Consider the following 22,453-nt stretch of genomic DNA (forward strand, 5'->3'; position numbering starts at 1 on the left):
AATCCCTTCATAGATTATTGAGTTACAGACTAGTCAGGAAAAAAGCCCCGTTGACCTTTGACCTCCAAGTATGACCTTGACCTTTGAGCTAGGGGTCCAGGTTTCGCGCAAGACAGGTCATCTCATCATTGGAAACATTTGCGCCAAGTAATATTAAAATCACTTGACTGACCAAGTTATGGACCATACATGAAATGACGGGCGGATGGACAGATTGAAAAGTGCAATCCTATAGTCTATGAAACTGGTTTTCAACCAGTAGGGGACTAATATGCCAAGCATGCTGTCCTTTTGACAGCTCTTGTAAAATTTTCAGATCACTCTGCTCAAGCCAGAGCTTAAGATGTGCATGTCTATACACATGTATTTCTTTTCCACCCTGACCCAGGCATACCATTCCACTTGCAGATGGCATTTTATGATCCATAAGATAATACTCTTGTTTTTACACACTAGAGAAGTAAAATTGCTTGTTTGTTTTCACCATAAACCTCTTAACAAAGTAAAATTAACAGAGGTAAAACATACTGACCTCATCAGTGAAACAATAACAACAAACAATTGTAATATTCAAGGATTTATTTTGTGCTGAAAAATACCATACACCTCGTTCTTGTATAATGTATTCTCTCTGTTTGTACTCTATAACATGGTATCTTTAGTCTCACTAACCAGTTAGCTCACATAGATTCCTCATACATTCATACCAGTGCATAAGTTGTGTCTATGTTGCATTTTATATCCTTAATACACGTCTACTTACTAACAGCACCACCACAATAGTGATAAAATTATTGGGGTACAATAGTTTAGTAGGCGTGTATTAATGATATACAAGATTCACCTATTGTAACTTTACCCTCATTGGGATCCGTTTCCCTTTGGAAACATGTCATTTTAAGAAACAATTTGGCAACCTTATATAGATGGGTACAAATTCCAATTATTTATGTACCATACCCATACTAACAAAGTTGGGAAAAAATGCTAATCCAGTAAATACCATTTAAGTCTATAATTCATCTGCATTGTTCCCTTAAAATGTTAACAAAATATTTCTGTACATGTTTCCATGAAAAAAATAGCTAGTTAAGTGTTTAAGAAAAGCTCTAAAGATAGACAGACACTTAATGGCAAGGAAAATACTTAAATGACCATATATTAAATCAAGCATTTTACTATCATCTTTGCTTTCTTACTGGCCAAAGTTCATCCAGTAATAATGCTGCATTTCTTTAATTTGTTTCAAGCATTCTTCCAGAAATTCACATGGTCGAGCCCTAACAAAGCACAACTTAACTGTCATATAATGCAACATCCTATCTACATGCATGTTACATATATTCATGAGGGTGATATATGAATATTTATAGATGAATCAATATCTGTGACTAAATAACAAGATGGTATGATACTGCTGCTACTGTATTCTAGTACTATGGAATTACTTTTATTCATGGAATACAATCAGGTAGATCTATGGTCAAACTGTATCTCTCCAGGGTTACTGGAAGAGGAATGCCCTATGGGAAACAATTCTTGAATCTGCATAAAATGAAAAAAAATCTTCTAACCTTTAGCCTGCAAGCGATTTTGCCTTTGCGACCAGTGCAGACCAAGATTATAGTCTGATCATAGTCTGCACAAATCCCTATTCAGTCAGTAAATTTTCAGTGAACACGCCTTTGAATAATATGTGGTACTGCTCAAATTGAACGATGGACCAGTCAATTTTAGAAATTTAGGTGGGTAAAGGTTAAATTGCTTAAGTGAAAATGTTTCATGTGTTGCAAAAATAATCTTATAAACTAGAGATGCTTTTGAGAAAAGCGCATGTCTCCCACAACTGCCTAATCATCTAAATAGAAAGTCAGTCTGCACTTTCTTGGACCCGAAATGTACCCTATACTAGTTGTGCATGCGTTTTCTTGCACCCAAAACGTACCCTATTCTACTAATAAAAGTAGTATAGGGTACGGTATGGGTGCACGAAAGCGCATGCGCTCTGAGGATTTTTCGGTAATTCAAGGGCCATAATTCCGAAGTGCCTGGGCCGATTTGGCTAGTTATCGAATTTGGCCGAGGTCTTATAGTCAGACACATTTTGTTCAAGTTTGATGAAGATCGGGTGAGAAATGTTCGACTTAGAGTGCGGACAAGCTTTGTGACAGACAGACACACAGACAGGAGTAAATCAATATGTCTCCCATAATAACATCATTTTTACTAGCACAACCCTAAAATTTCTTTCCTGAAATAGTTATTAGCAGTACAGATTGGACAAAATGGATAAATTAAATATGTCATTCATCTCTTTCGATTAAGTGTGTGTGTGTGTGTGTGTGTGTGTGTGCGTTCAGGTTTAACGTTTTTTTTCAACAATTTTTCAGTCATATAAACGACGGTGCCTACTTGTAGCAGTGAGCACAATGCCCAACCACATTAAAAAAGTGCAAGCTAAATAGCATCAACAGTCAAACTAACTGTGCCAAATAAACTTACTATATCCCATTTAAATTTTTTTCTACCTGAAATTGTACTTAGAGAAATCTTATGTAGCTGAAACTCGATATCTCGAACTCGGTTATCTCAAAATTCTGGCCATCCTGAGGACATTTGCAAGTCCCGTCCCTAAACACATGTACAAAATATCATTTTAACTTGAATTTCGGTCATCTCGAAGTAAAAAGCTTGATCCCTTGGAAATCGAGATACCGAGTTCCAACTGTATAAAATTGCGGGCTCAGCGCAAAACGGTTGTAACTCATATGAAATAAAGAAGGAGTTTCAACCGTTTTGTGCTAAGCCCACAATATTTAATATACAACCTAGCTACTGTTAATTAAAGAATCAGAACCTCAGCACATGATCAATATTGCACAATTACAAAGCCTATTTGTTTCTACATACTACATTCTTAACAATAACTGAAAATAAATTAACTGCAACAAAAATTTCAACATAATATAAAACATTAGATCTACGCACAGTAACAAAATTATGCTTCAAAACTAACTGTTACACATAAATTTCTCTTTTTATATGAAACAACATACCTCACAGTAACTACATGTATATGTGTTTCTTTTTAATCTTTAGCCTGCTGGTGGTAAGTGATTCTGCCTTTGCGACCAGTGCATACCAAGAACATGGGCTGCACTGTTCCTTATTCGGTCAGTGAATTTTCAGTGAACAACCTTTTGAATAATAAATGGTACTGCCCAAATTGAATGATAGACCAGTCCATTTTAGAAATTTTGCAGGTTAAAGTTTAGCTATTAGATCAAAACTTAATTCAATAATACAGAGGAAATTTGTGCCAAACCCTTTTAACAATTTTCGCTTTATGTGTTTGTATGAAAACTCCATTGTTATATCATGAAACACTGCTTGTTTGAGCAACTTATTAGATCTTAAAGACATTTTCTTAATAGCTAAAAATACAAGATAACTTGTGCACTTCACTTATCCCCTTGAGACAGAGTGAACAGTGTTTTACTATGTAAATATACATATATTTCAGTGCATCTTAGTCCAGACAAAATCATAATTCTGACTTACTTTGCTTGTGACAAAACCTGAACTTATAAAACCTAGTAAGCAATTAAAATAAAATGATTTGTTTGTTTGTTTTGGCAACAACGCTGTTTTTCAACAATATTTCAGTTATTTAATGGCAAGCAGTTAACCTAACCAGTGTTCCTGGATTCTGTCCCAGTACAAAATGTTCTCTGCAAGTAACTGCCAATTTCCCTACAAGAATCAGAGTTGCAGGATGAATGATTTCAGACACATAAATTGTCTCTGTAATCCTCAAAATAACAGGCTGAAATGTCAACACCTGTAAGCTAAAAAGATGTCCAAAATTCTATATGTTATAAGCAATGCTAATATTGTTCTATAATGTTTTATAAAAGTTTCACGCTATATATAATTATCTCCAAACTAAATTCTACATGAATTTTACCAATTTTTAATTCTGAAATCAACTGACACAGCACGGTTCTTAATGTTTACACCTCAGGTGCATATCAAAATACATATATAATGAAATCCTAAACTGTCTTATTCAAGTGCAAAAATCTCAAGCTATTATCTCTTTCAAAATTTCACATTTTTATTCATTAATGAATCGCAGGACATGAACATTGGTGCAATTTCACTTAACAAGTACAAACATTTAAATCAAGCACTTCTGGACAGTTGAACAGTCAGTGCTTAAAATGCAATGGACAGTATAGATATATTTTCAAAAATTTGGTCAATGCAATTATATACATATATAGTCCTATAATAATATATCTCGGTAAAATATCATGTAAATAAACATGGATCAAGTTTTACAGTAAAAGGTTCTCAATGATAACATATATATAGAATCTGTTTATGTGTACACACATAGAATTAACAACTGCAAATAATCAACAAAATCATACCGGTATATATATATATTACATAACATGGTTTACATATATATATCTATGACATACAGATATCAAACATTTAAATGGACTGAGATTTACAACAAAACGACTGAAAGGAATTTACATGTTCATATCAAATGCTGCAGAATGAGGAGAATAAATTACTTTTCAGGAGCCAGCATGGAAACAAACCCATAAAAAGTTGCTCCCACCATGATACCAGCTCTCCTCTTCCCGAAGCGAATAAAAAAAAAAATCTGATCCAATGTATTTTTATGTCTAATGTATTCCAATATAAATAGTAACATGCTATGGGTCAGTTGCTAAAAGATCTATTTTTTAAATTCTTCAGAAAGGATACAATCTTAAGATTTTTATATAGAGAACAATTACCAAACCATTTTGATTAAATAAAACTGCCTGAGAAGATAAAAACACAGCCATGTAATGAATATTACAATCCTGCAGCTTTCAATTAGAATTTTTAGAATGGTATTACACCTAAGTCTGAAATTTCAACCGTATATGGCCAGTAAATAAAGTACAGTGCCATAGTTATCTACTGAGGCAACACTGTTACTCATTTTGGCTAAGACTAGAATCTAACCTGTCTAGAATGAATACCACTGTGAAAAATTAGGAAGGTTTTGTTATAAAGAGGTTGTTGCTCTGGAGGGGTTAACTTACTCAGGGTGTTTGCTCCTTGGAGGTGTCATTATAGACGAGGTAATACTGTATTCTATATCTTAAGTAGCATGTTGGTACTAAACATTTTAAGATCCTAAAAATACATATGCAGATACTAAAAATACATATGAACGTGAATTTCTTTAACTACCCTAACTGTGTATTCATATAGTTCCCTGTCAAAAAATCACAATCAGAAACTCAAAGGTATACTGTTGTTCCCACACTGTGTGTTGCTCTTTAAATTACTCCAAAGCTGTAAGAGAGTTCTTAACCATTGTCATATCGCAAATGAGATGTTCTATATATTATTCGAGGACTTCAAAGATCAGTTCTAACACAATATTAGTATCTGGCTGCGTTGCTCGATGTATAACTGGTATAAGTTCATTGTCAAGGTCATTCATATAAACATCTGGTAACCTTTCACCTTTGGCTCCTGCCTCATACCCAACCTGTAAAATATAAATGCAGTTTATTTAACTCAAAGTTTATTTTACATTCTAAGATGATCTGATTTGGCATCAGGAAAACAACTGTGATAAAATCTACATCAAACAATGATTGACAATGAAAATTATGTTGTCAATTCTGATATAAAACTTGACACATGATGTTCAGTTTATTACTACTCGAATAAATGAAGTCAAGCATAATTTTTATCCTTATATTTAAATGAACATGTTACAATGAAAATATACAATGCCTTCTTGTGGTCTATTGTATAATTTACCATAATTCATCATTCAGATGCTTGGATATTTAACAATTGGGCTAACACCCTCATGGTTCAATTTCTGCACACCTGAACTCTGACCTATGGTAAATCAGATGATAAACCATGCTAAGGACTTAATTATTTGAAAACATGCAACTAATTACTCTACAAGTTAATTTTGCAGAAAGGAAAACAAATCTACACTGTAAAGATTTTACATCTTATTTCAATTAAGTACAAACAACTTTATTCAAGCTTCGACGAGTAGAAACTGGACTGCGATACCAAAAAATAAAAAATAAATAATAAAATAAAAAATTTGGCTGGGTTTGACCATGCTCAGGCACCTTTACCTCCTGACTGAGTGGATGACATTTTACCAACTGCATTTATCAATGACTTACATTATCAGAGCCCAGTGTAACTCTGAGTCCTATCCTCTCAAGTTGTGCCTCTTTCATCTTCTCCAGGTGCTGGGTCAGAGCCATACAACATGCTGTAGCCACAGTTTCCCCAATACGGCTTAAGTCCACTGGGTCCCATTTTGGTGAACCTCGTTCCTCATTCTAGTTAAACAATTATAGATAATTTGCTCAAACCTTATTATAAATCCTACTCATCAGAATTTCCATAAAAATGTAAATGATTTTGTACCACAAAAAAATTGGTTTATGTATACAGCAAATTCGCATATCCAAAAGAAATTAAAAAGGAAGAACCCATGTAGTAAGGATTCTGTGTAGGGATTTTATACTTTAGTATTTCAGCTTGTAGTTACGGTTTTTATAGTTTAGTATTTCAGCTTGTAGTCTTGCAGATTACTGGACAAAAACAGTTCTGCTACCAATATGAGGAAACACTCAGTAAATGAGTGTGACTAAGTTTATAAGCAATTAAAATAAGAATGAAATATGAAATCCAACCTGTATGAAGAATATTTCTGTCCATCTTACGATGTTTTTCTCGCCAATGTAATCTGTAGCGTGATGTATACGCAGGCTCTCTATCCCGTCCATGTTCATGCCATCTACAGGACTCTTTACTCTGTAAAAAAATAACAACATATGATATGCTACAAATTTAGGTACAGTTACTCCTGTGATCAGAAGTCACCTGATTCTAAAGACCACTTGCTTTATTTCCCCTTAACTGAACTGATAAGTTATTTACATATTTTTTCACTTTCTCAAAGATTTTATATGTAGATTTGACTGCTTACCTGAAGTTTACTAAAATACAGGATAAATATTTGCAAATTCAACACAACATCAAATTATCTAAACTGTACTTTTTTCCAAAGGGAGTAGAAGAAATGGCTAGACAACACAATTTAAGACAAACAAAAAGCTTTAATTTCAGAAAGAATGAAACAGTTGAACATGATGAAATTCAGCCATGACACAGTTTTTCAGTACAGTTTACCATACATACTTCAATATACATTAGAAGCAAGAGATATCAAATTTCAAAATCTAACTGCCCAAACCAGAAGAAAGAAAATCTGATCAGGCCTTCTTGATTTATTTATTCATTTATTTTGTTGAGTTTAACGTCGCACCGACACAATTATAGGTCATATGGCAACTTTCCAGCTTTGATGGTGAAGGAAGACCCCAGGTGCCCCTCTGTGCATTATTTCATCACGAGCGGGCACCTGGGTAGAACCACCGACCTTCCGTTCTTGATTTAACCTTGTAAGGTATTTGTAACAAGAGATCACAGAGTGATCTTGGCGCCCACCAATGTGCCATTTTTGAGTGTTCCAAATTTCAAGACTAACTGACTTGCTCAAGGTCAAATTTCATTTCCGTACACAACACTGTGCATGTGGTCCAAATTCGAAAGCTGTAGCTTGAGAAATGTGAAAGTAGGTGACTAGATCAATTTCAAGGACAAAGTTCTTTGTACACAAAACTATGCATGTGCATCAAGTTTGAAGGCTTAGTTTGAGAAATTTGAAAGTAGGTCACTAGGTCAATCTCAAGGTCAAAGTTTATTTCGGTACACAAAACTATGCTAGTGGTCCAAATTTGAAGGCTGTAGCTTGAGAAATGTGAAAGTAGGTCACTAGGTGAAAATCAAGGTCAAATTACACTTCAGAACACAAATCTATGCATGTGGTCCAAATTTAAAGCCTGTACCTTAAAAAATGTGAAAGTAGGTCACTTAGTCAATGTCAAGATCAAAGTTTGTTTCGGTACACAATCCTATGTATCTGGTCTAAATTTGAAGCCTGTAGCTACAGAAATGTGAAAGAAGGTCACTAAGTCAATCTTAAGGTCAAAGTTCATTTCGGTACACAAAACTATGCATGTGGTCCAAATTTGAAGGCTGTAGCTCGAGAAATATGAAAGTAGGTCATTAGGTCAAAATCAAGGTCAAATTTTATTTTGGAACACAGAACTATGCATGTGGTCCAAATTTGAAGCATGTACCTTCAAAAATGTGAAAGTAGGTCACTAGGTCAATGTAAAGGTCAAAGTTTGTTTCGGTACACAAAACTATGCATGTGGTCCAAATTTGAAGGCTGCAGCTTGAGAAATGTGAAAGTAGGTCACTAGGTCAAAATCAAGGTCAAATTTCATTTCGGAGCATGAAACTATGCATGTGGTCCAAATTTGAAGCCTGTACCTTCAAAAATGTAAAAGTAGGTCACTAGGTCAATGTCAAGGTCAAAGTTTTTTTCAGTGCACAAAACTATGCATGTGGTCCAAATTTGAAGGCTGTAGCTACAGAAATGTGAAAGTAGGTCACTAGGTCAAAATCAAGGTCAACTCATGTCAAGGTTAGTCTTGCCACTCAAAACCATACATGTAGTCCAAATTCGAATGTTGTAGGTTATTGACAAGAAGATTTTAAAAGCTTTTCCCTATATACAAGTCTATATGAACCATGTGACCCCCAGGGCGGGGCCATATTTGACCCTAGGGGGATAATTTGAACAAACTTGGTAGAGAACCACTAGATGATGCTACATTACAAATGCCAAAGCCCTAGGCTTTGTGGTTTGGACAAGAAGATTTTCAAAGTTTTTCCCTATATAAGTCTATGTAAACCATGTGACCCCCAGGGCGGGGCCATATTTGACCCTAGGGAGATAATTTGAACAACCTTAGTAGAAGACCACTAGATGATGTCACATACAAAATATCAAAGCCCTAGACCCTGTGGTTTTGAACAAGAGGTTTTTCAAAGTTTTTCCCTATATAAGTCTATATAAAACATGTGACCCCCGGGGCGGGGCCATATTAGACCCCAGGGAAATAATTTGAATCATCTTGGTAGAGGACCACTAGATGATGCTTCATACCAAATATAAAAGCCCTAGGCTCTGTGGTTTTGGACAAGATGATTTTCAAAGTTTTTCCCTAAATAAATCTATGTAAATTATAGAAATAAACAAAGGGCCATAACCAGAGGTTTTTTTTATTCTATAGCAGAGGCCGAATATCGGCCTCGTCCCCCAGCCGAGGATTTCCCCCACAGCCAAGGATTTCCCCTACCGCAGTCGAAATTCCCCTACGTCCGAAATTCCCCCCTCCAAAATCGTAAACAAAGCAATGGAGATTACTCCCAGCGATTTTCCCGACCGAATATCGGACCCGTTCACAATTGCAGACGGTCTTTCACAATTTTCAGTGGGTGTGGAAACCTTTAGAAATAGTAGAAAAATGTTTGAAGAGCGTTCAGTGGACCCGAGGTTCCGGTTTTGACCAGCGAAAATCGATAAAAACTCGTATCTGACCCGCACATAATATGCCGTGGGCGTCTGCTTGTCTCGCGGTAATACTCTTTGATGCGTAACGAGTTCGAAAGCTCTGCCCCTTGTCAATCAAAATCCCAGTGAACTTCATACTGTTTGTCGACACCAGCGTAAGTATGACAGTAGGCGGAGCGTCGTATGTTAATTAGCTACTGACGGATGTCAATCACGCCACGCGCCGACTGACACGTGGTTATCATCAGTATGTAATATAGATGATTGATAAACAATGCAGCGTCAGATTATTGTGTTTGTAACTCTTGTTAATTAGCGGTAACAGCTTATGCTGTATTGTGTAATATGTGTTGTTAATTTAAAGTAATTATTTTATGTGCTTGATTCGATTAAATAAGCCGGTCGGCCGTTACGCAAATTTATTATCTTTGCCGAGGTATTTTGCTAGAGCAAAATAAAATATAAATGTTTTAAGTAATCAGATATTATAAGTATGGAATAGTTCTGGTGAAAAGATGAAATTTAAAACGGGTATTTTATCAAGAATTTTTAATGTTTGCTTTCGTTTTTTCATATTTGTCACACGTTTTCGCGATCGTGATTTTCGGACTTTTTTATCCTTTCTTACAAGATTTTCTAGTACAATTGAAATAAAAAGCCAACAAAAGTATGCATTTAATAATAATATGATGACTCTTGCAAAAGCAACTCTTATTTTAAAGCATTTTTTGTGAATAAAAGCATGTGACCTTTAAATATTCAATGATTTGAGCATTTCAACTCTCCCCACCCACCTTGTTACAATGATAAGTGAACATTAGTGCAAGTCCATCTATTGCTAAGTGACAGTGTGTATAGTTGCTAAAAGTTGCAAGAATATGTAATAAAAACATAGTTTAAAGTGTTTATTATGCATAATTGTAAATTCCCCCCTGAGTGAAAAAATTCCCCAAAACTGCTCATCGCGCGCTATTTTCTTCCCCCAGTGACAGGCTGGGGCCTCTTCCCCCAGTCGTAAAAAAAACCCCTGATAACTCACTAAAAAATTGTTGAACCAGTCTGATTTTCTGACAAAGTTTGGTCAAAATCCCCCTGGTAGTTTCTGAGGAGATGCGATAACGAGAAATTGTTAACGGATGGAAGGACTGACGGAAGGACGACGGACCACGAACGCAGAGTGATTTGAATAGCCCACCATCTGATGATGGTGGGCTAATAAAAGGCAAATACAGTAAAATTCCTACTTACGACCACGCTGAAATTACGACCGCACCGCTAATACGACCGATTTTGCAAAGAACGGAATATTTCCTTCTTAAAACCAATGGTCGTTTGTCCGAAAATGCGACCAGACCGCTAATCCACTAATGTGACCACCAATTTCAGAACAGTTTGACTTTTTCACACTTAATTAATCACCGTAATTACTACCACTCAAATTTTTCTGTATGTTACCGCGAATCGCCGCGAGAATTAACACGTGCGACATCGTGTTAACACGTTAAGCGTGTACATTGTGTTAATTGCTAACAAGTCTTTTAAATGTTATCAAAACAACGTATCAAACTGTTTGATTGTCTGAAATTGTTTAAAGATGTTTGGTGTTTTGCATCGCTATTTAACATATTAAGAAATTGTTGAAATAACTAATTTATTTGTAATTAGACGAATGCCCGCTGACCGCCCGCTGATCGAATTGACCAGATTAAAACGGATTTAATTAGATGTAAACGGTGTTTGTTTGTTATTATTAAAGTAAATACGTTTGGGATTTCAGCAGAGAATGAAGTTTAAAAAGGTTTGATATTGTTGTAATTGTTTTTAATTGGTCAAAATTCAAATCATTATCAGTGAAGTGCGTCCTTAATTAATACACAGTTTGATCCGTAATTCTTTGATTAACACAGTGATCAAGTATTAAAGGCTAATAAAATGCTTATCTTTATCAGTCTTCTTTCGTATCTGATACTAACATAGTCATGGAAAAACGAAAACGGAAAGTCTGCCAGACCTTTCCCGTACAGCTTGGTCCACTAATCAGACCAGACCGCTAATAAGACCAGTTTTACAAAGAACCATGGGTGGTCTTAATAGCGGAATTTTACTGTATTCACCTGATATGTTCTTTTGTATGTAAATGTCACCTTGCAATATATCAGACTACTTGGTTTTTACTTTTGTGCAAGCTAAGTTTTATTTATAATTATCTGAATTTAATTTGTATTGACTTTTTTCATGCAGACAAAATTATTTTCTTTCTCATGCCTATGCTTTCTTAAAATAGACTTTTATTTCGCTAAAATTTTGTGCCTGCAAAATCCAATAATTTCATAGTACTTACCCAATATTAATATTCTTATCATCTTCCACCCACTGAACAACGACTGTTTCATCTGGTTTAGGGGCCCCTATCAGCCCACAGTTGATTGGATAATCATGCATGTCCCGTATAGCCTGTTTAAGGGCCAGCATGGAGTCTGGACTGATCTGTACCATCAACCCATCCTCTACTATACTGGATTTTGCACTGAGACCAGAGCTCGATTTTAAAGCACCATTGAACACCACAAAGCTAGCTCCAGTCACTGAAGAGAAAAAGTTCATTTTATATAAGACCAATCTGAGTGGTAGGCAGACATTTGTGTACTAACGTCAATACAAAATATTTATGCCAACATTCATCAAAATATTTTCTGAGTCACTTCTAGTGCAAAAGCAGCATAAATAGAATTCTACTTGAGGGAACAGGAGACTGACCACTGATGTTAACAGTCATGACCTGATTTCTTTTAGTCTCTTCAAAATAAACTATTCAACATGATGCAGATGGATGCAAGATTTTCATTCTCACACGAGGAAAATGGATGTAAGACCTTCATTCTCATCAAGATTCTTAAGTATCAGTGATATAAAGGACAAAAAAATCAGAAACACCAAAGAAATAAACTTGAAGCTAAACTGGAAAGTTGCTTCTACATTTTTTTTGAAGATGTGACCTGTACTATACATATAAATATTAAAGATAGGGTAACAGACCTTTTCTAGGTTTGTTTTGTATGTTGATTGCCTGAGTTTGATAGTTGCCATCGTCGTTCTGTATACACACAAGGTGTGAGTCGGCCTCAGCACTGAATGAGGCAGCTATTGCCATCACATGTTCATTACTGTTGTTCACAACCTTCATTAACTGCAAAACAAAACAAAAATACTGAAACAGCATATCTGTAAAATAAGTGGGTTTTTATTGTAGATAAACAATTATCAGTCTTTCTCCAGAAAGGAGTGCATGTCTCCATACTCAAGATGGCCTGTATTTCGATGTGTGTCTGTATCCAGCTGGAGTGCGAGTTTGTATCCAGATGAAACGCATTGAAATTTATGTACAATTCTTTAATACTTCTCCAATCTGGTAGCTGTCAAGTTTAACAACATTTTTCATTTGTAACTGTATTTCAATTCCATACAACAATTTGTTTATCTCAACACGATTACTAGTTTCTGTACCAATACTATTTTGTTTTCAGCAAGAAACTAACAACTTCACAGCATAAATCAAAGACGGCAAACAAATGACCGGAGACTCAGTTTCAGTCAATTTGTCCGACAGGCATCTTGCCGGTTAGGCTAGTCCTCCCCCTCCCCTCCACAGATTACCCCTAACATAATTGTATTTGTCTTCTGGGCTGTACAAATGTACCTTTAAGTAATTCTGACCTAAATTACATTGTTACATTAATTAACAAATACTCACTTCTTCATATCTGTTTCTTGGGAAGTTAATTTTTGTGACTTTATCCTCCATGTGTATAGCGACCCCTCTAATGTTAGGTAACATATACTGGTAGTTCCTGAAGTCTGCCAACAGGTTCATGATGGTATGACCTATCTCAAAGAACACTGGCTTTCGATTCCTGATCCCTATCAAAGGGCATGGATAATCTGAAAGGAAAGATGTAATCATTATTAAATAATTCAGTCTTAAATGTTTTAAGCTATAACCCTTGATTTGTCCAACCAAATGTCACTTACTATGCAACATATATTTCTTGTCTCACTCATAATTCTAGATTTCCTACCAGAAAGAATTGGCAGTCTAAATATTTCTCTCCAAAAAATGTATAGTATATGACAATTCTTAACTTTTACTTTATATTACGCTCAGAATGATAACAAAACATAAATTATCAATTTTGCCGACTGGCAACATTCTTTTCAGCTTGAAGTTGTCTGAGCCGGTAACTGAAATGATCCATTCAACCAATGAAACTGATGTAAGATTATAAACTAATTTTAGTTTATAGTTTTCTTACAACAGAAGCAAGTCGACTAGACCTCCAAAGGACTCAGAAATGTTACAACAACTTATATTAAAACATTTAACACTTACATCTATATTCAGCTCCAAGTCTAAGCAATAACCGCAATGGGAAGACTTTTGCCCAAGGTGTCTCCCATTTCTGTAGCAGTATCCCAAACAGGAACGGTGGTCCCGGCAACGTCAGCTTCTGTACGCACTGGAACGATGCTCGGATATACAGAAACCCTCCGTGATCACGACTCCCCAGGAAACTTTGATTGAATATAGAGTGTCCTAGCTCTGTTATCACATTACCTAAAACAAATAAAAGTGATTCATTTATGCACATTGTAAATAAAGTTCTAAGTTTTGTGTATATTTAGTTTTGTGAATTCAATATTCTTTTTGTTATCTCAAAAAAAAACAAGAGCTGTCGGATGACAGCGCGCTCGACTATTCGAAGAATTGATTGAAGAATGGGGTCAAAATATTTCCATAGATTTTCAGACAAAACAAAAAATGGATTAAACAAAAAATGTTCCTGTATTTGTGGATTTCGCTTAGTCTTGCACTAAGTCGCAATGTGTGACCATGATGGCAAATATGTTAAGTTATATGTTAGGCAAAACATGGACCTATATGAAAAATTTAAACTAATTTCCAAGTCCAAAAAGGGCCATAATTCAGTCAAAATAGTTGACAGAGTCATGTACTCTTGCCTACAGATGGAAATCATAATGATAAACAAGTGTTTAAAGTTTAAAAGCCATATGTCAAATAGTCTTGACAAAACATGGACATATACAAACAGAACCAATTTTCAAGTTCGAAAAGGGCCATAATTCAGCCAAAAAAGACGACAGAGTTATGTACTCTTGCCTATTGATAGAGACTATTATACTGAACAAGTTATAAAAGTTTCAAAGCCATATGTCAAACACTTTACACAAAATATAAACTGGTACGAAAAACTTAACCAAGATTTCTAAGTCAAAAGGGGCCATAATTCAGCCAAAAAGCTTGATGGAGTTATGTACTCTTGCTTACAACTGGACATTGTGATGGTTAACAAGTGCTGAAAGTTTCAAAGCTTTATCTCAAAAGACTTTGTCAAAATGTAGACCGGTACGAAAAACTTAACCAAGATTTCTTAGTCAAAAAGGGGCCATAATTCAACCAAAATGCTTGATGGAGTTATGTACTCATGCCTACAACTGGACATGATGATGGTAAACAAGTGTTGAAAGTTTCAAAGCTTTATCTCAAAAGACTTTGTCAAAATATGAACTGGTACGAAAAACTTAACCAAGATTTCTAAGTCAAAAGGGGCCATAATTCAGTCAAAATGCTTGACAGAGTTATTTACTCTTGCCTATAACTGGACATGGTGATGGTAAACAAGTGTTGAAAGTTTCAAAGCTTTATCTCAAAAGACTTTGTCAAAATGTGGACTGGTACGAAAAACTTAACCAGGGTGTGACGCCGACGCAGACACCGACACCATGGTGAGTAGGATAGCTCTACTTATTCTTCGAATAGTTGAGCTAAAAAGGTATATTTATTTAAACCTTTTAAAGCTATTGCTTTTATGGTCAAAACAAGTACCATTAAAAGTCTATAATAACTGAAAATAATTTTATTTTATGCTAACTAATGAAATACTTTATTCTATCAGTTAGATATATTTATATCTCATCACTCACACTATGAAAATATGAAATCTATATTTTCACACCGCGAGAGATATAGCTCTGCCCCTTCATACATTGTGTATGAATTTAAAATTACTTGCTTAAAACAGGATGAAAATTGTAGTCGCACTTTGTTCTTCATAGTATATTTCTCGATTCAAATTATTTTATTAAATGAGAATTTCATAACGTTATGCAGCCAAAAATAAACTTTATGTTGTGTGCTTGTGAAAATATTAAAAATTTTCTCACTTCTCAGTGAGATATATTCCATATTCACTCAAAACAAACAAATATCCTCTATATATTCAAAGTTTTGAATGACTTATAAAGACATCAAAGGGAGCTAATCAAAAATACCAGATTTAACACAGCTGTCTCATCTACTGAGCAAATATTCCAACCATCATTAAATTTCTGAACTACCCGATAATACAGATAAGAGGTTCAAGAGAATTAACACAGATAATTTTCAAATCCTCATTAGCATATCTGTTTGCACAGATCATCTTAAAAGAACACATCGTAAGTCTTTAGTTTCAATTTAAATTTGTACCTTTGCTTGCATCTTCAAACACATTATTTAAATGGACAAAAACATCTTTCGGTGGCGTATTTTCTTCTGGCAGAGATTCTAAGACTATAACAATCTCCTCCTGTCCAACACTTGTCATTCCTCGTGTCGTGAAACACCAAACTGTACGATTCACACAGCAGTCCACTACAAACATGTATCAGAAAAAGTTGATTGCAAATTCTTATAATAAAGGAGAAAAATTCTTGAACATCAGTGTATTACTAAATGCTCATCTTTGACATATTTTCACTTGATATTAACCACTGCAAAAAAAATAAGCTATGTCCATTGTTATATACCCTAATTAAAACAGAACGTTCATAGAGGATAGGGATAGTTAGCTCAATTAAATACTTATATGTGTGGAATAGGTTATACTATATATACCACATTTTATACTCACATGTAACAATTTTGACTGAGACACACAGGTTGGTATTTATAGCAAATATCACAGGAGCTTTGTTTTCATCTGAAATAAAATATAAGACTGTTACTTTTTCATTACAAATTTCAATAAACAGATATCTTTAATCAAATGCATTTTCAGACAATTTACCTATTCACTCGCCAACATGTCTGAGAACCTGATCTCTATCCAGTCTGCAGAAGTTTATCCAAAATTGTTATCTGCTTTTATTTCTTTAAATTTCTGAGTCAATGAATTTCGCGACAATCAAGAAACAGTCTTCAAATAACTTTAATCAAGCAGTCATCTTTGAACCATAATCAAACTATTATTCTAACATGGTTTGATTTGATTGCCAATTAAACAAAGGAGGTCAAGCTCTGTATATCCTGCGATTAACAACGGTTGACGCATGGACCGGTAAGAGAGCAATATGACCTCAATTATGACATCAAATTGCCGCAAGACGTCCGGTTCTATACTACTCGGATGAATGAAGCCAAGTGTAATTTTTATCAAAATATTTCAATGAACATCTAAGAATGGAAACAATCAAGACCTTCTTCTGGTTTGTCGTCTTTTTTACCACGGTTCATCGTTCAGATGCTTAGATATTAAACACATCGGGCTAACTTCCTTGTGGTTCAATTCCTGCGCATCTGAACTCTGAATCGTTATAAATTAGATGACAAACCACTCGAAGGCCTTGATCATTTGTTTACTTACAATTTTCAGTTAAATCATGATTTTCTCCTACTGACACCTAAATTAATAAGACTCGTCTACTACAGGCAACCATCCTGCAAAATTTCAAATCCATATGCCCAACATTCTCTATTTATTGACCAGAAACCATTTCAAGCTAAGGGTCAGAATGACCATGACCTATGACCTGACCCGAAACTTTAACTCAATCATCTACATATACTCACCATAGGCAATTAGCTTCTAAAGCTTCAGGTCTGTAGACCCTAACCATCTCCCATGCTTAACTGGAAACTATTTTGTAGCTGACAATTTGTATGACCTTGACCTTTGACCCACACTCACAAATATCTACACAGGTAAACTACTGATCATGAGAAATCATCCTATGATGTTCAGCACACATTGGCCTAAACCATTTACAATGACTGATAAATAATCATTTCAAGCTGACCTTGACCTTAAAGCAACTGACCACAAAAGCATTAGTGTTCACCCCAAGATTTCAAGCCCAAGCTTTATCCATTCTTACCCCAACATCATCTGCTCTGCAAAAGTAGAGCAACACATCCACTCTTTGTAGCAAACTGTAGTTAAAACTGAAGAAACATTCTATCTGTTCCAACAAAAACATTTATCTGCAGTAAATACCCACCCCCCACCCCCCGTGAGAATAAATAATTCATACTTTAAACTGGGGTCAACTCATTCGACAAAACTTCTGTGCAAAATCTAAAGAATTAATATCATCTTACCTTTTATATTTGGCATGAAATCATTTGGATCTGGATTTGACAGCAGAACATTTCCTGCAACAAAAATACTTTCTTTAAAAACCTTCTTCTATGTTGCTTTTTATCATCAAGTTTAACAGAAGGTCTTGCCTTTTTTATTTTGGTAATGATGAGATCACTTACACATAAATTTAGTGGCCTTTAATCAAAACATCTATTTTTGAAAATTCATTAAGTTATCCAAGTAGCGCAATACAAATATTTTGATGCCAGTAAAAGAACTGAGACAGTTTTGTAAGGATGAACCAAATAAACATCTGCATCCATTTTTCACATTTTTTCTTATTCCTCGAAGTCAGATGTAGATTTTATGTCACATATGTAAATGAAAACACTCAAAAGAATTTAGGACACAGGACGTTTTTTCTCAATGTCAGGCATAAATTTTGTATTTTATGCATTACTGAAGACATTCAAATTTTTAATCCAAGCTATAAGAACATATGAGTTTAACTAAAATGGCTGAGAAAGATGCCTTATAACACAACAATATAAAGTTAAGGCAAAGGCAGACAGTTTGGAAAACCACCTACTTTCAGCATGTTATGTGGCATAATTATGAACTACAAGCCTAGAAGCCCTATAAGAATGGTAGTATATGGCCCTTATTTTATCAAGACTCTCAAATGACCAATCTTGCCACAAAAACTTTAATAAGCCATCAACCTTTTTATAGGAAATATTACGAATGGTTACAGTTCTGAAGAACGTTTCTTAAAAAAATGTTGAACAAAAGTATTACAGTACTTGTATATACCTTTCTATACTTTAAATACAGCAGCGGAAAAAAATGCCACAAAAAGTAACTTGCCTGGAGCCTCACTTTGAGGTAAAGACAAGGGAGGTAATCCATCTTCAGGTATGAGACACTTGGTTGTTCTTTCTGCTACAGTACGTAATCTACGAGATCTAGGTGAATGCTGGCCTGTACATAAATATGAACAAACAGACACTTATTTAACACATTTAGACTTCAAAATCTACAGAATACCACTTTGCTACCCCTAAATTTAATTCTCTTTGAATTCATCCTCAATATTGAAAATTTATCTCTTTACCAAAGAAATATTCCAGAGTTATGGAATACTAATAGATTAATAACTTTTTCAACAAAATTTTTGGCAAGTCATGTAATTCATAAAAAAAGATCTCTTTTACCTTGCGCAACTCTTTCAACACGTTTCTGAACTCGTGACCTTCGAGGCGGCATTCTTGTAACCTCACTGGACCCATCTAACTCTGTAAGGTCACCTCCAGGCCGTATACCATCAGAAAACATCACCTGTTTTGGTGCACTTTGACGGTTTGAACCTGGTAAAAATAATCAAGTATTTAAAGAAGGGGGAAAAAACAAGAAAAGAAATGAAACTATTCTACAGAAGTGCTGACACAGAAGACTTAAATGCACAATGGAGTAATAAAGACTAAAAAATTAAACATAATATGTCTGCATTAACCAATATTTACATATTTATATAGAATTTCTGTTGACCTGAATTCTCAGAAATGGTCTAATATATGATTCAGAGTCTATAACGTTTAATATTTCATTATTAAAGTGCAGCTTGATTAACATCTGTTACGTTTTCTATACTTGATAATTTCCAAAAAGTCACAGCAGTATTGTAGCTTAAGATACTTCCATCAAAATTTAGCTTTAATACTAGAGATGCTTTTGAGAAAAGCGCATGTCTCCCACAACTGCCTAATCATCTAAATAGTAAGTCAGTCTTTATATACTGTCTACTTAATCCACATGTGCATGCGCTTTCTTGACACCAAAAGGACGCCTGTACCAGTAGTATAGGCGCCAGTTTGGGGGCAAAACTGCACAAGAAATCTGAGTGTTTTTGGTAATTCAAGGGCCATAATTCCGAAGTGCCTAGGCCAATTTGGCTAGTTATCGAACTTGGCCGAGCACTTATTGGCAGACACATTTTGTTGAAGTTTGGTGAAGATCGGATGAGAAATGTTCCACTTAAGAGTGCGGACAAGCTTTGTAACATACAGACAGACAGACAGACAGACACACACACACAGACAGACTGGAGTAAATCAATATGTCTCCCACACCACTGTGTGGTGGGAGACATAATTACTTAGAATTGTAATAATAAATAATGTTCCCATAGTAACCTAAAATGCAATGAAAATTTAACTTTTTAAGAAGAAATAAATAGTAACAGGCAGACACAAGTGTGTTTTTTTACATATCTATATATACATATATTGACAGAAAATGATATTCAAGGTAAATGTTATTACAGGGACTAATAAAACTGTCCAATCATTGTTTTGTTTTGAGTCTGGACAAGAAGAATGTTTATATGGAAATATAACTCTAGCTTCATAGTTACAAAAACTTACTTTTTGTGTGTGTGTGTGTGTGTGTGGGGGGGGGGGGGAATTAAGTTTTTCACAAATCCATACCTCTCGAACTACTAAAAATGCAGCTAATGATCTGTTAATTCCTTTTTAAAGCAATAAAGCAAAGAAGCTGGAAAAGGTCAACTGAAAACATGTTCAAAAATATTGAAACCATTTTGCAAGAGCAACTGAAATTACCTGCTAAAAGTTGTTTTAAATAAAGCAATGAATGAAACGTTTGGGTTTACTCCTATCTGACCTTGACAAAAGTGTTTGAGTTCTAGAAAACCACATAACTGGTGTCAATGAAATAAATTAGAATGATCTTCATATCTGGTTCCCAGTCCCATTATGTCTGGTTCCCACCCCCATTATGAGCAATCATCAACACAAATGACACACTGGACACAATACTATGAAACCACTGTTATATAAGACAGAAAATCATAAAAAACAGAATTACATATTTTAGAAGAATGCATAATGGTACAATAAGAATAGTGACTTGCAACATTTTTTATATATTATACTGTAAATTGAGTAACAGTTTTGCCAGTACCAGCTTATGGCAGAGAGGAAAATGAAAGAGATTCTTTCATAACAGTAGAGTATTTGAGCCATGCCATGAGAAAACCAACATAGTGGCTTTGCGACCAGCATGGATCCAGACCAGCCTGCGCATCCGCGCAGTCTGGTCAGGATCCATGCTGTTCGCTTTTAAAGCCTATTGGAATTGGTGAAACTGTTAGCGAACAGCATGGATCCTGACCAGACTGCGTGGATGCGCAGGCTGGTCTGGATCCATGCTGGTCGCAAAGCCACTATGTTGATTTTCCCATGGCACGGCTCATTTAACAATTTTTAACATTGAATACTGAACTGTTACAGCTTTCATCATTATCACTTTGAGATAACCAAAGCTGCAACATAAATGCAGTGAAAATAAATACATAAAGAAGGAATTTTGACTAGACATGAATATTTCAAGATAACAGGAATTTCCAGATAATGAAGTCTGAGATACCAAGTTTCAAGTGTACAACAATTTAATGAATGATATCTTTTACTTTCTACCAGACAAAGACAAATGCTTTTATCCCCTAGTATCAACTTTTTTTTTCGGGGGGGGGGGGTATTCATTTAATTGTATTTAAGTTTAATGTGTAATTTTACACTTTCTTTCTTTCTTTCCAGTGCTTATTGTATGATATGTTTCCACATTTATGCAGGATACTGTGAAATCAGTAATAATCATGGGGAACTATTTTTTAGGCCTCTGTAGTTGCCTCAATCAGCAAAATGAAACTCCAATGAACAGATAAAACAAATTCTATTCATTCTATTTTTGAAAGTTGATACCCACAAATTTATGTCCCCATGAAATAGCCATTTGACCCAGACCATGACATTTCATGCACATGGAATTAAATGTTTTCACAGTATGCCGATAATCTGGCCAATCAAAGCAGGATGCAGCAAAAGAAACAAGCCACAAGCACCTTCAAATCAGACACACCATATCTCGCAACAAAGTTACATTTCCACAACACAGCTTTTACTTGGGGCTACTTTTTAATTAAGGGAAGAACAGTAACTGTTTATGCAACGGTACTCTGTTTTACTTCTTATCATTTGAAAGCGGTAGCAGTAACTATATTAAGTTAGTTTATCTAGGTACAAGATTTCCAGTTTGTGCTATTTTTATTCTTGTTTTTAGTCTATATGCCATGCTAACTTCATTAGTAAGAATGAACAAGGTGTTGTTAAGTGCACTTAACAAAGTAAACTGGTCAACCTGGGTTACCAGGTAATCATATCTTCAGTTTATTTAGTTTAAAAATATTTATTATACAAAAATGTAGCTTGACAGGAATGAAAACTTTAAGCTTACTGAACCACTTTTGTGGCAACTTTCTGGAAAAACCAGTACCTAAAGCCTACTTATTAAAATGAATATAGGGACCAGTCTAAAATCTGAAGCATCTGATTGGTTAATTCTGAGCTCAAACTTGAAACTGGCCAATGGCAGAGCACCATCCATTGACTGGTCACAAAATTCAGGTTTT

General features: G+C 35.0%; 1 protein-coding gene across 5 annotated transcripts in view; it reads right to left on the reverse strand.

Moving 5' to 3' along the window:
• Positions 1–2,325: 2,325 nt before the first annotated feature.
• Positions 2,326–22,453, reverse strand: part of LOC128555782 (uncharacterized) — a 40,919-nt gene continuing 20,791 nt past the window's right edge. For all 5 annotated transcript variants that reach the window (XM_053539292.1, XM_053539290.1, XM_053539291.1 and 2 more), the window contains 12 exons: positions 19,179–19,331; positions 18,832–18,945; positions 17,982–18,035; positions 16,516–16,584; positions 16,092–16,256; positions 13,935–14,159; positions 13,299–13,486; positions 12,584–12,734; positions 11,889–12,132; positions 6,753–6,873; positions 6,234–6,395; positions 2,326–5,566 (listed from right to left, as the gene is read on the reverse strand). In XM_053539292.1, the coding sequence (XP_053395267.1) occupies positions 5,420–5,566; positions 6,234–6,395; positions 6,753–6,873; positions 11,889–12,132; positions 12,584–12,734; positions 13,299–13,486; positions 13,935–14,159; positions 16,092–16,256; positions 16,516–16,584; positions 17,982–18,035; positions 18,832–18,945; positions 19,179–19,331 (1,793 nt within the window). In that variant the 3' untranslated portion in view covers positions 2,326–5,419. The remainder of the gene's footprint in view (positions 5,567–6,233; positions 6,396–6,752; positions 6,874–11,888; positions 12,133–12,583; positions 12,735–13,298; positions 13,487–13,934; positions 14,160–16,091; positions 16,257–16,515; positions 16,585–17,981; positions 18,036–18,831; positions 18,946–19,178; positions 19,332–22,453) is intronic.

This window comes from Mercenaria mercenaria, chromosome 3, assembly GCF_021730395.1.
Source record: "Mercenaria mercenaria strain notata chromosome 3, MADL_Memer_1, whole genome shotgun sequence".
NCBI lineage: Eukaryota > Metazoa > Mollusca > Bivalvia > Venerida > Veneridae > Mercenaria > Mercenaria mercenaria.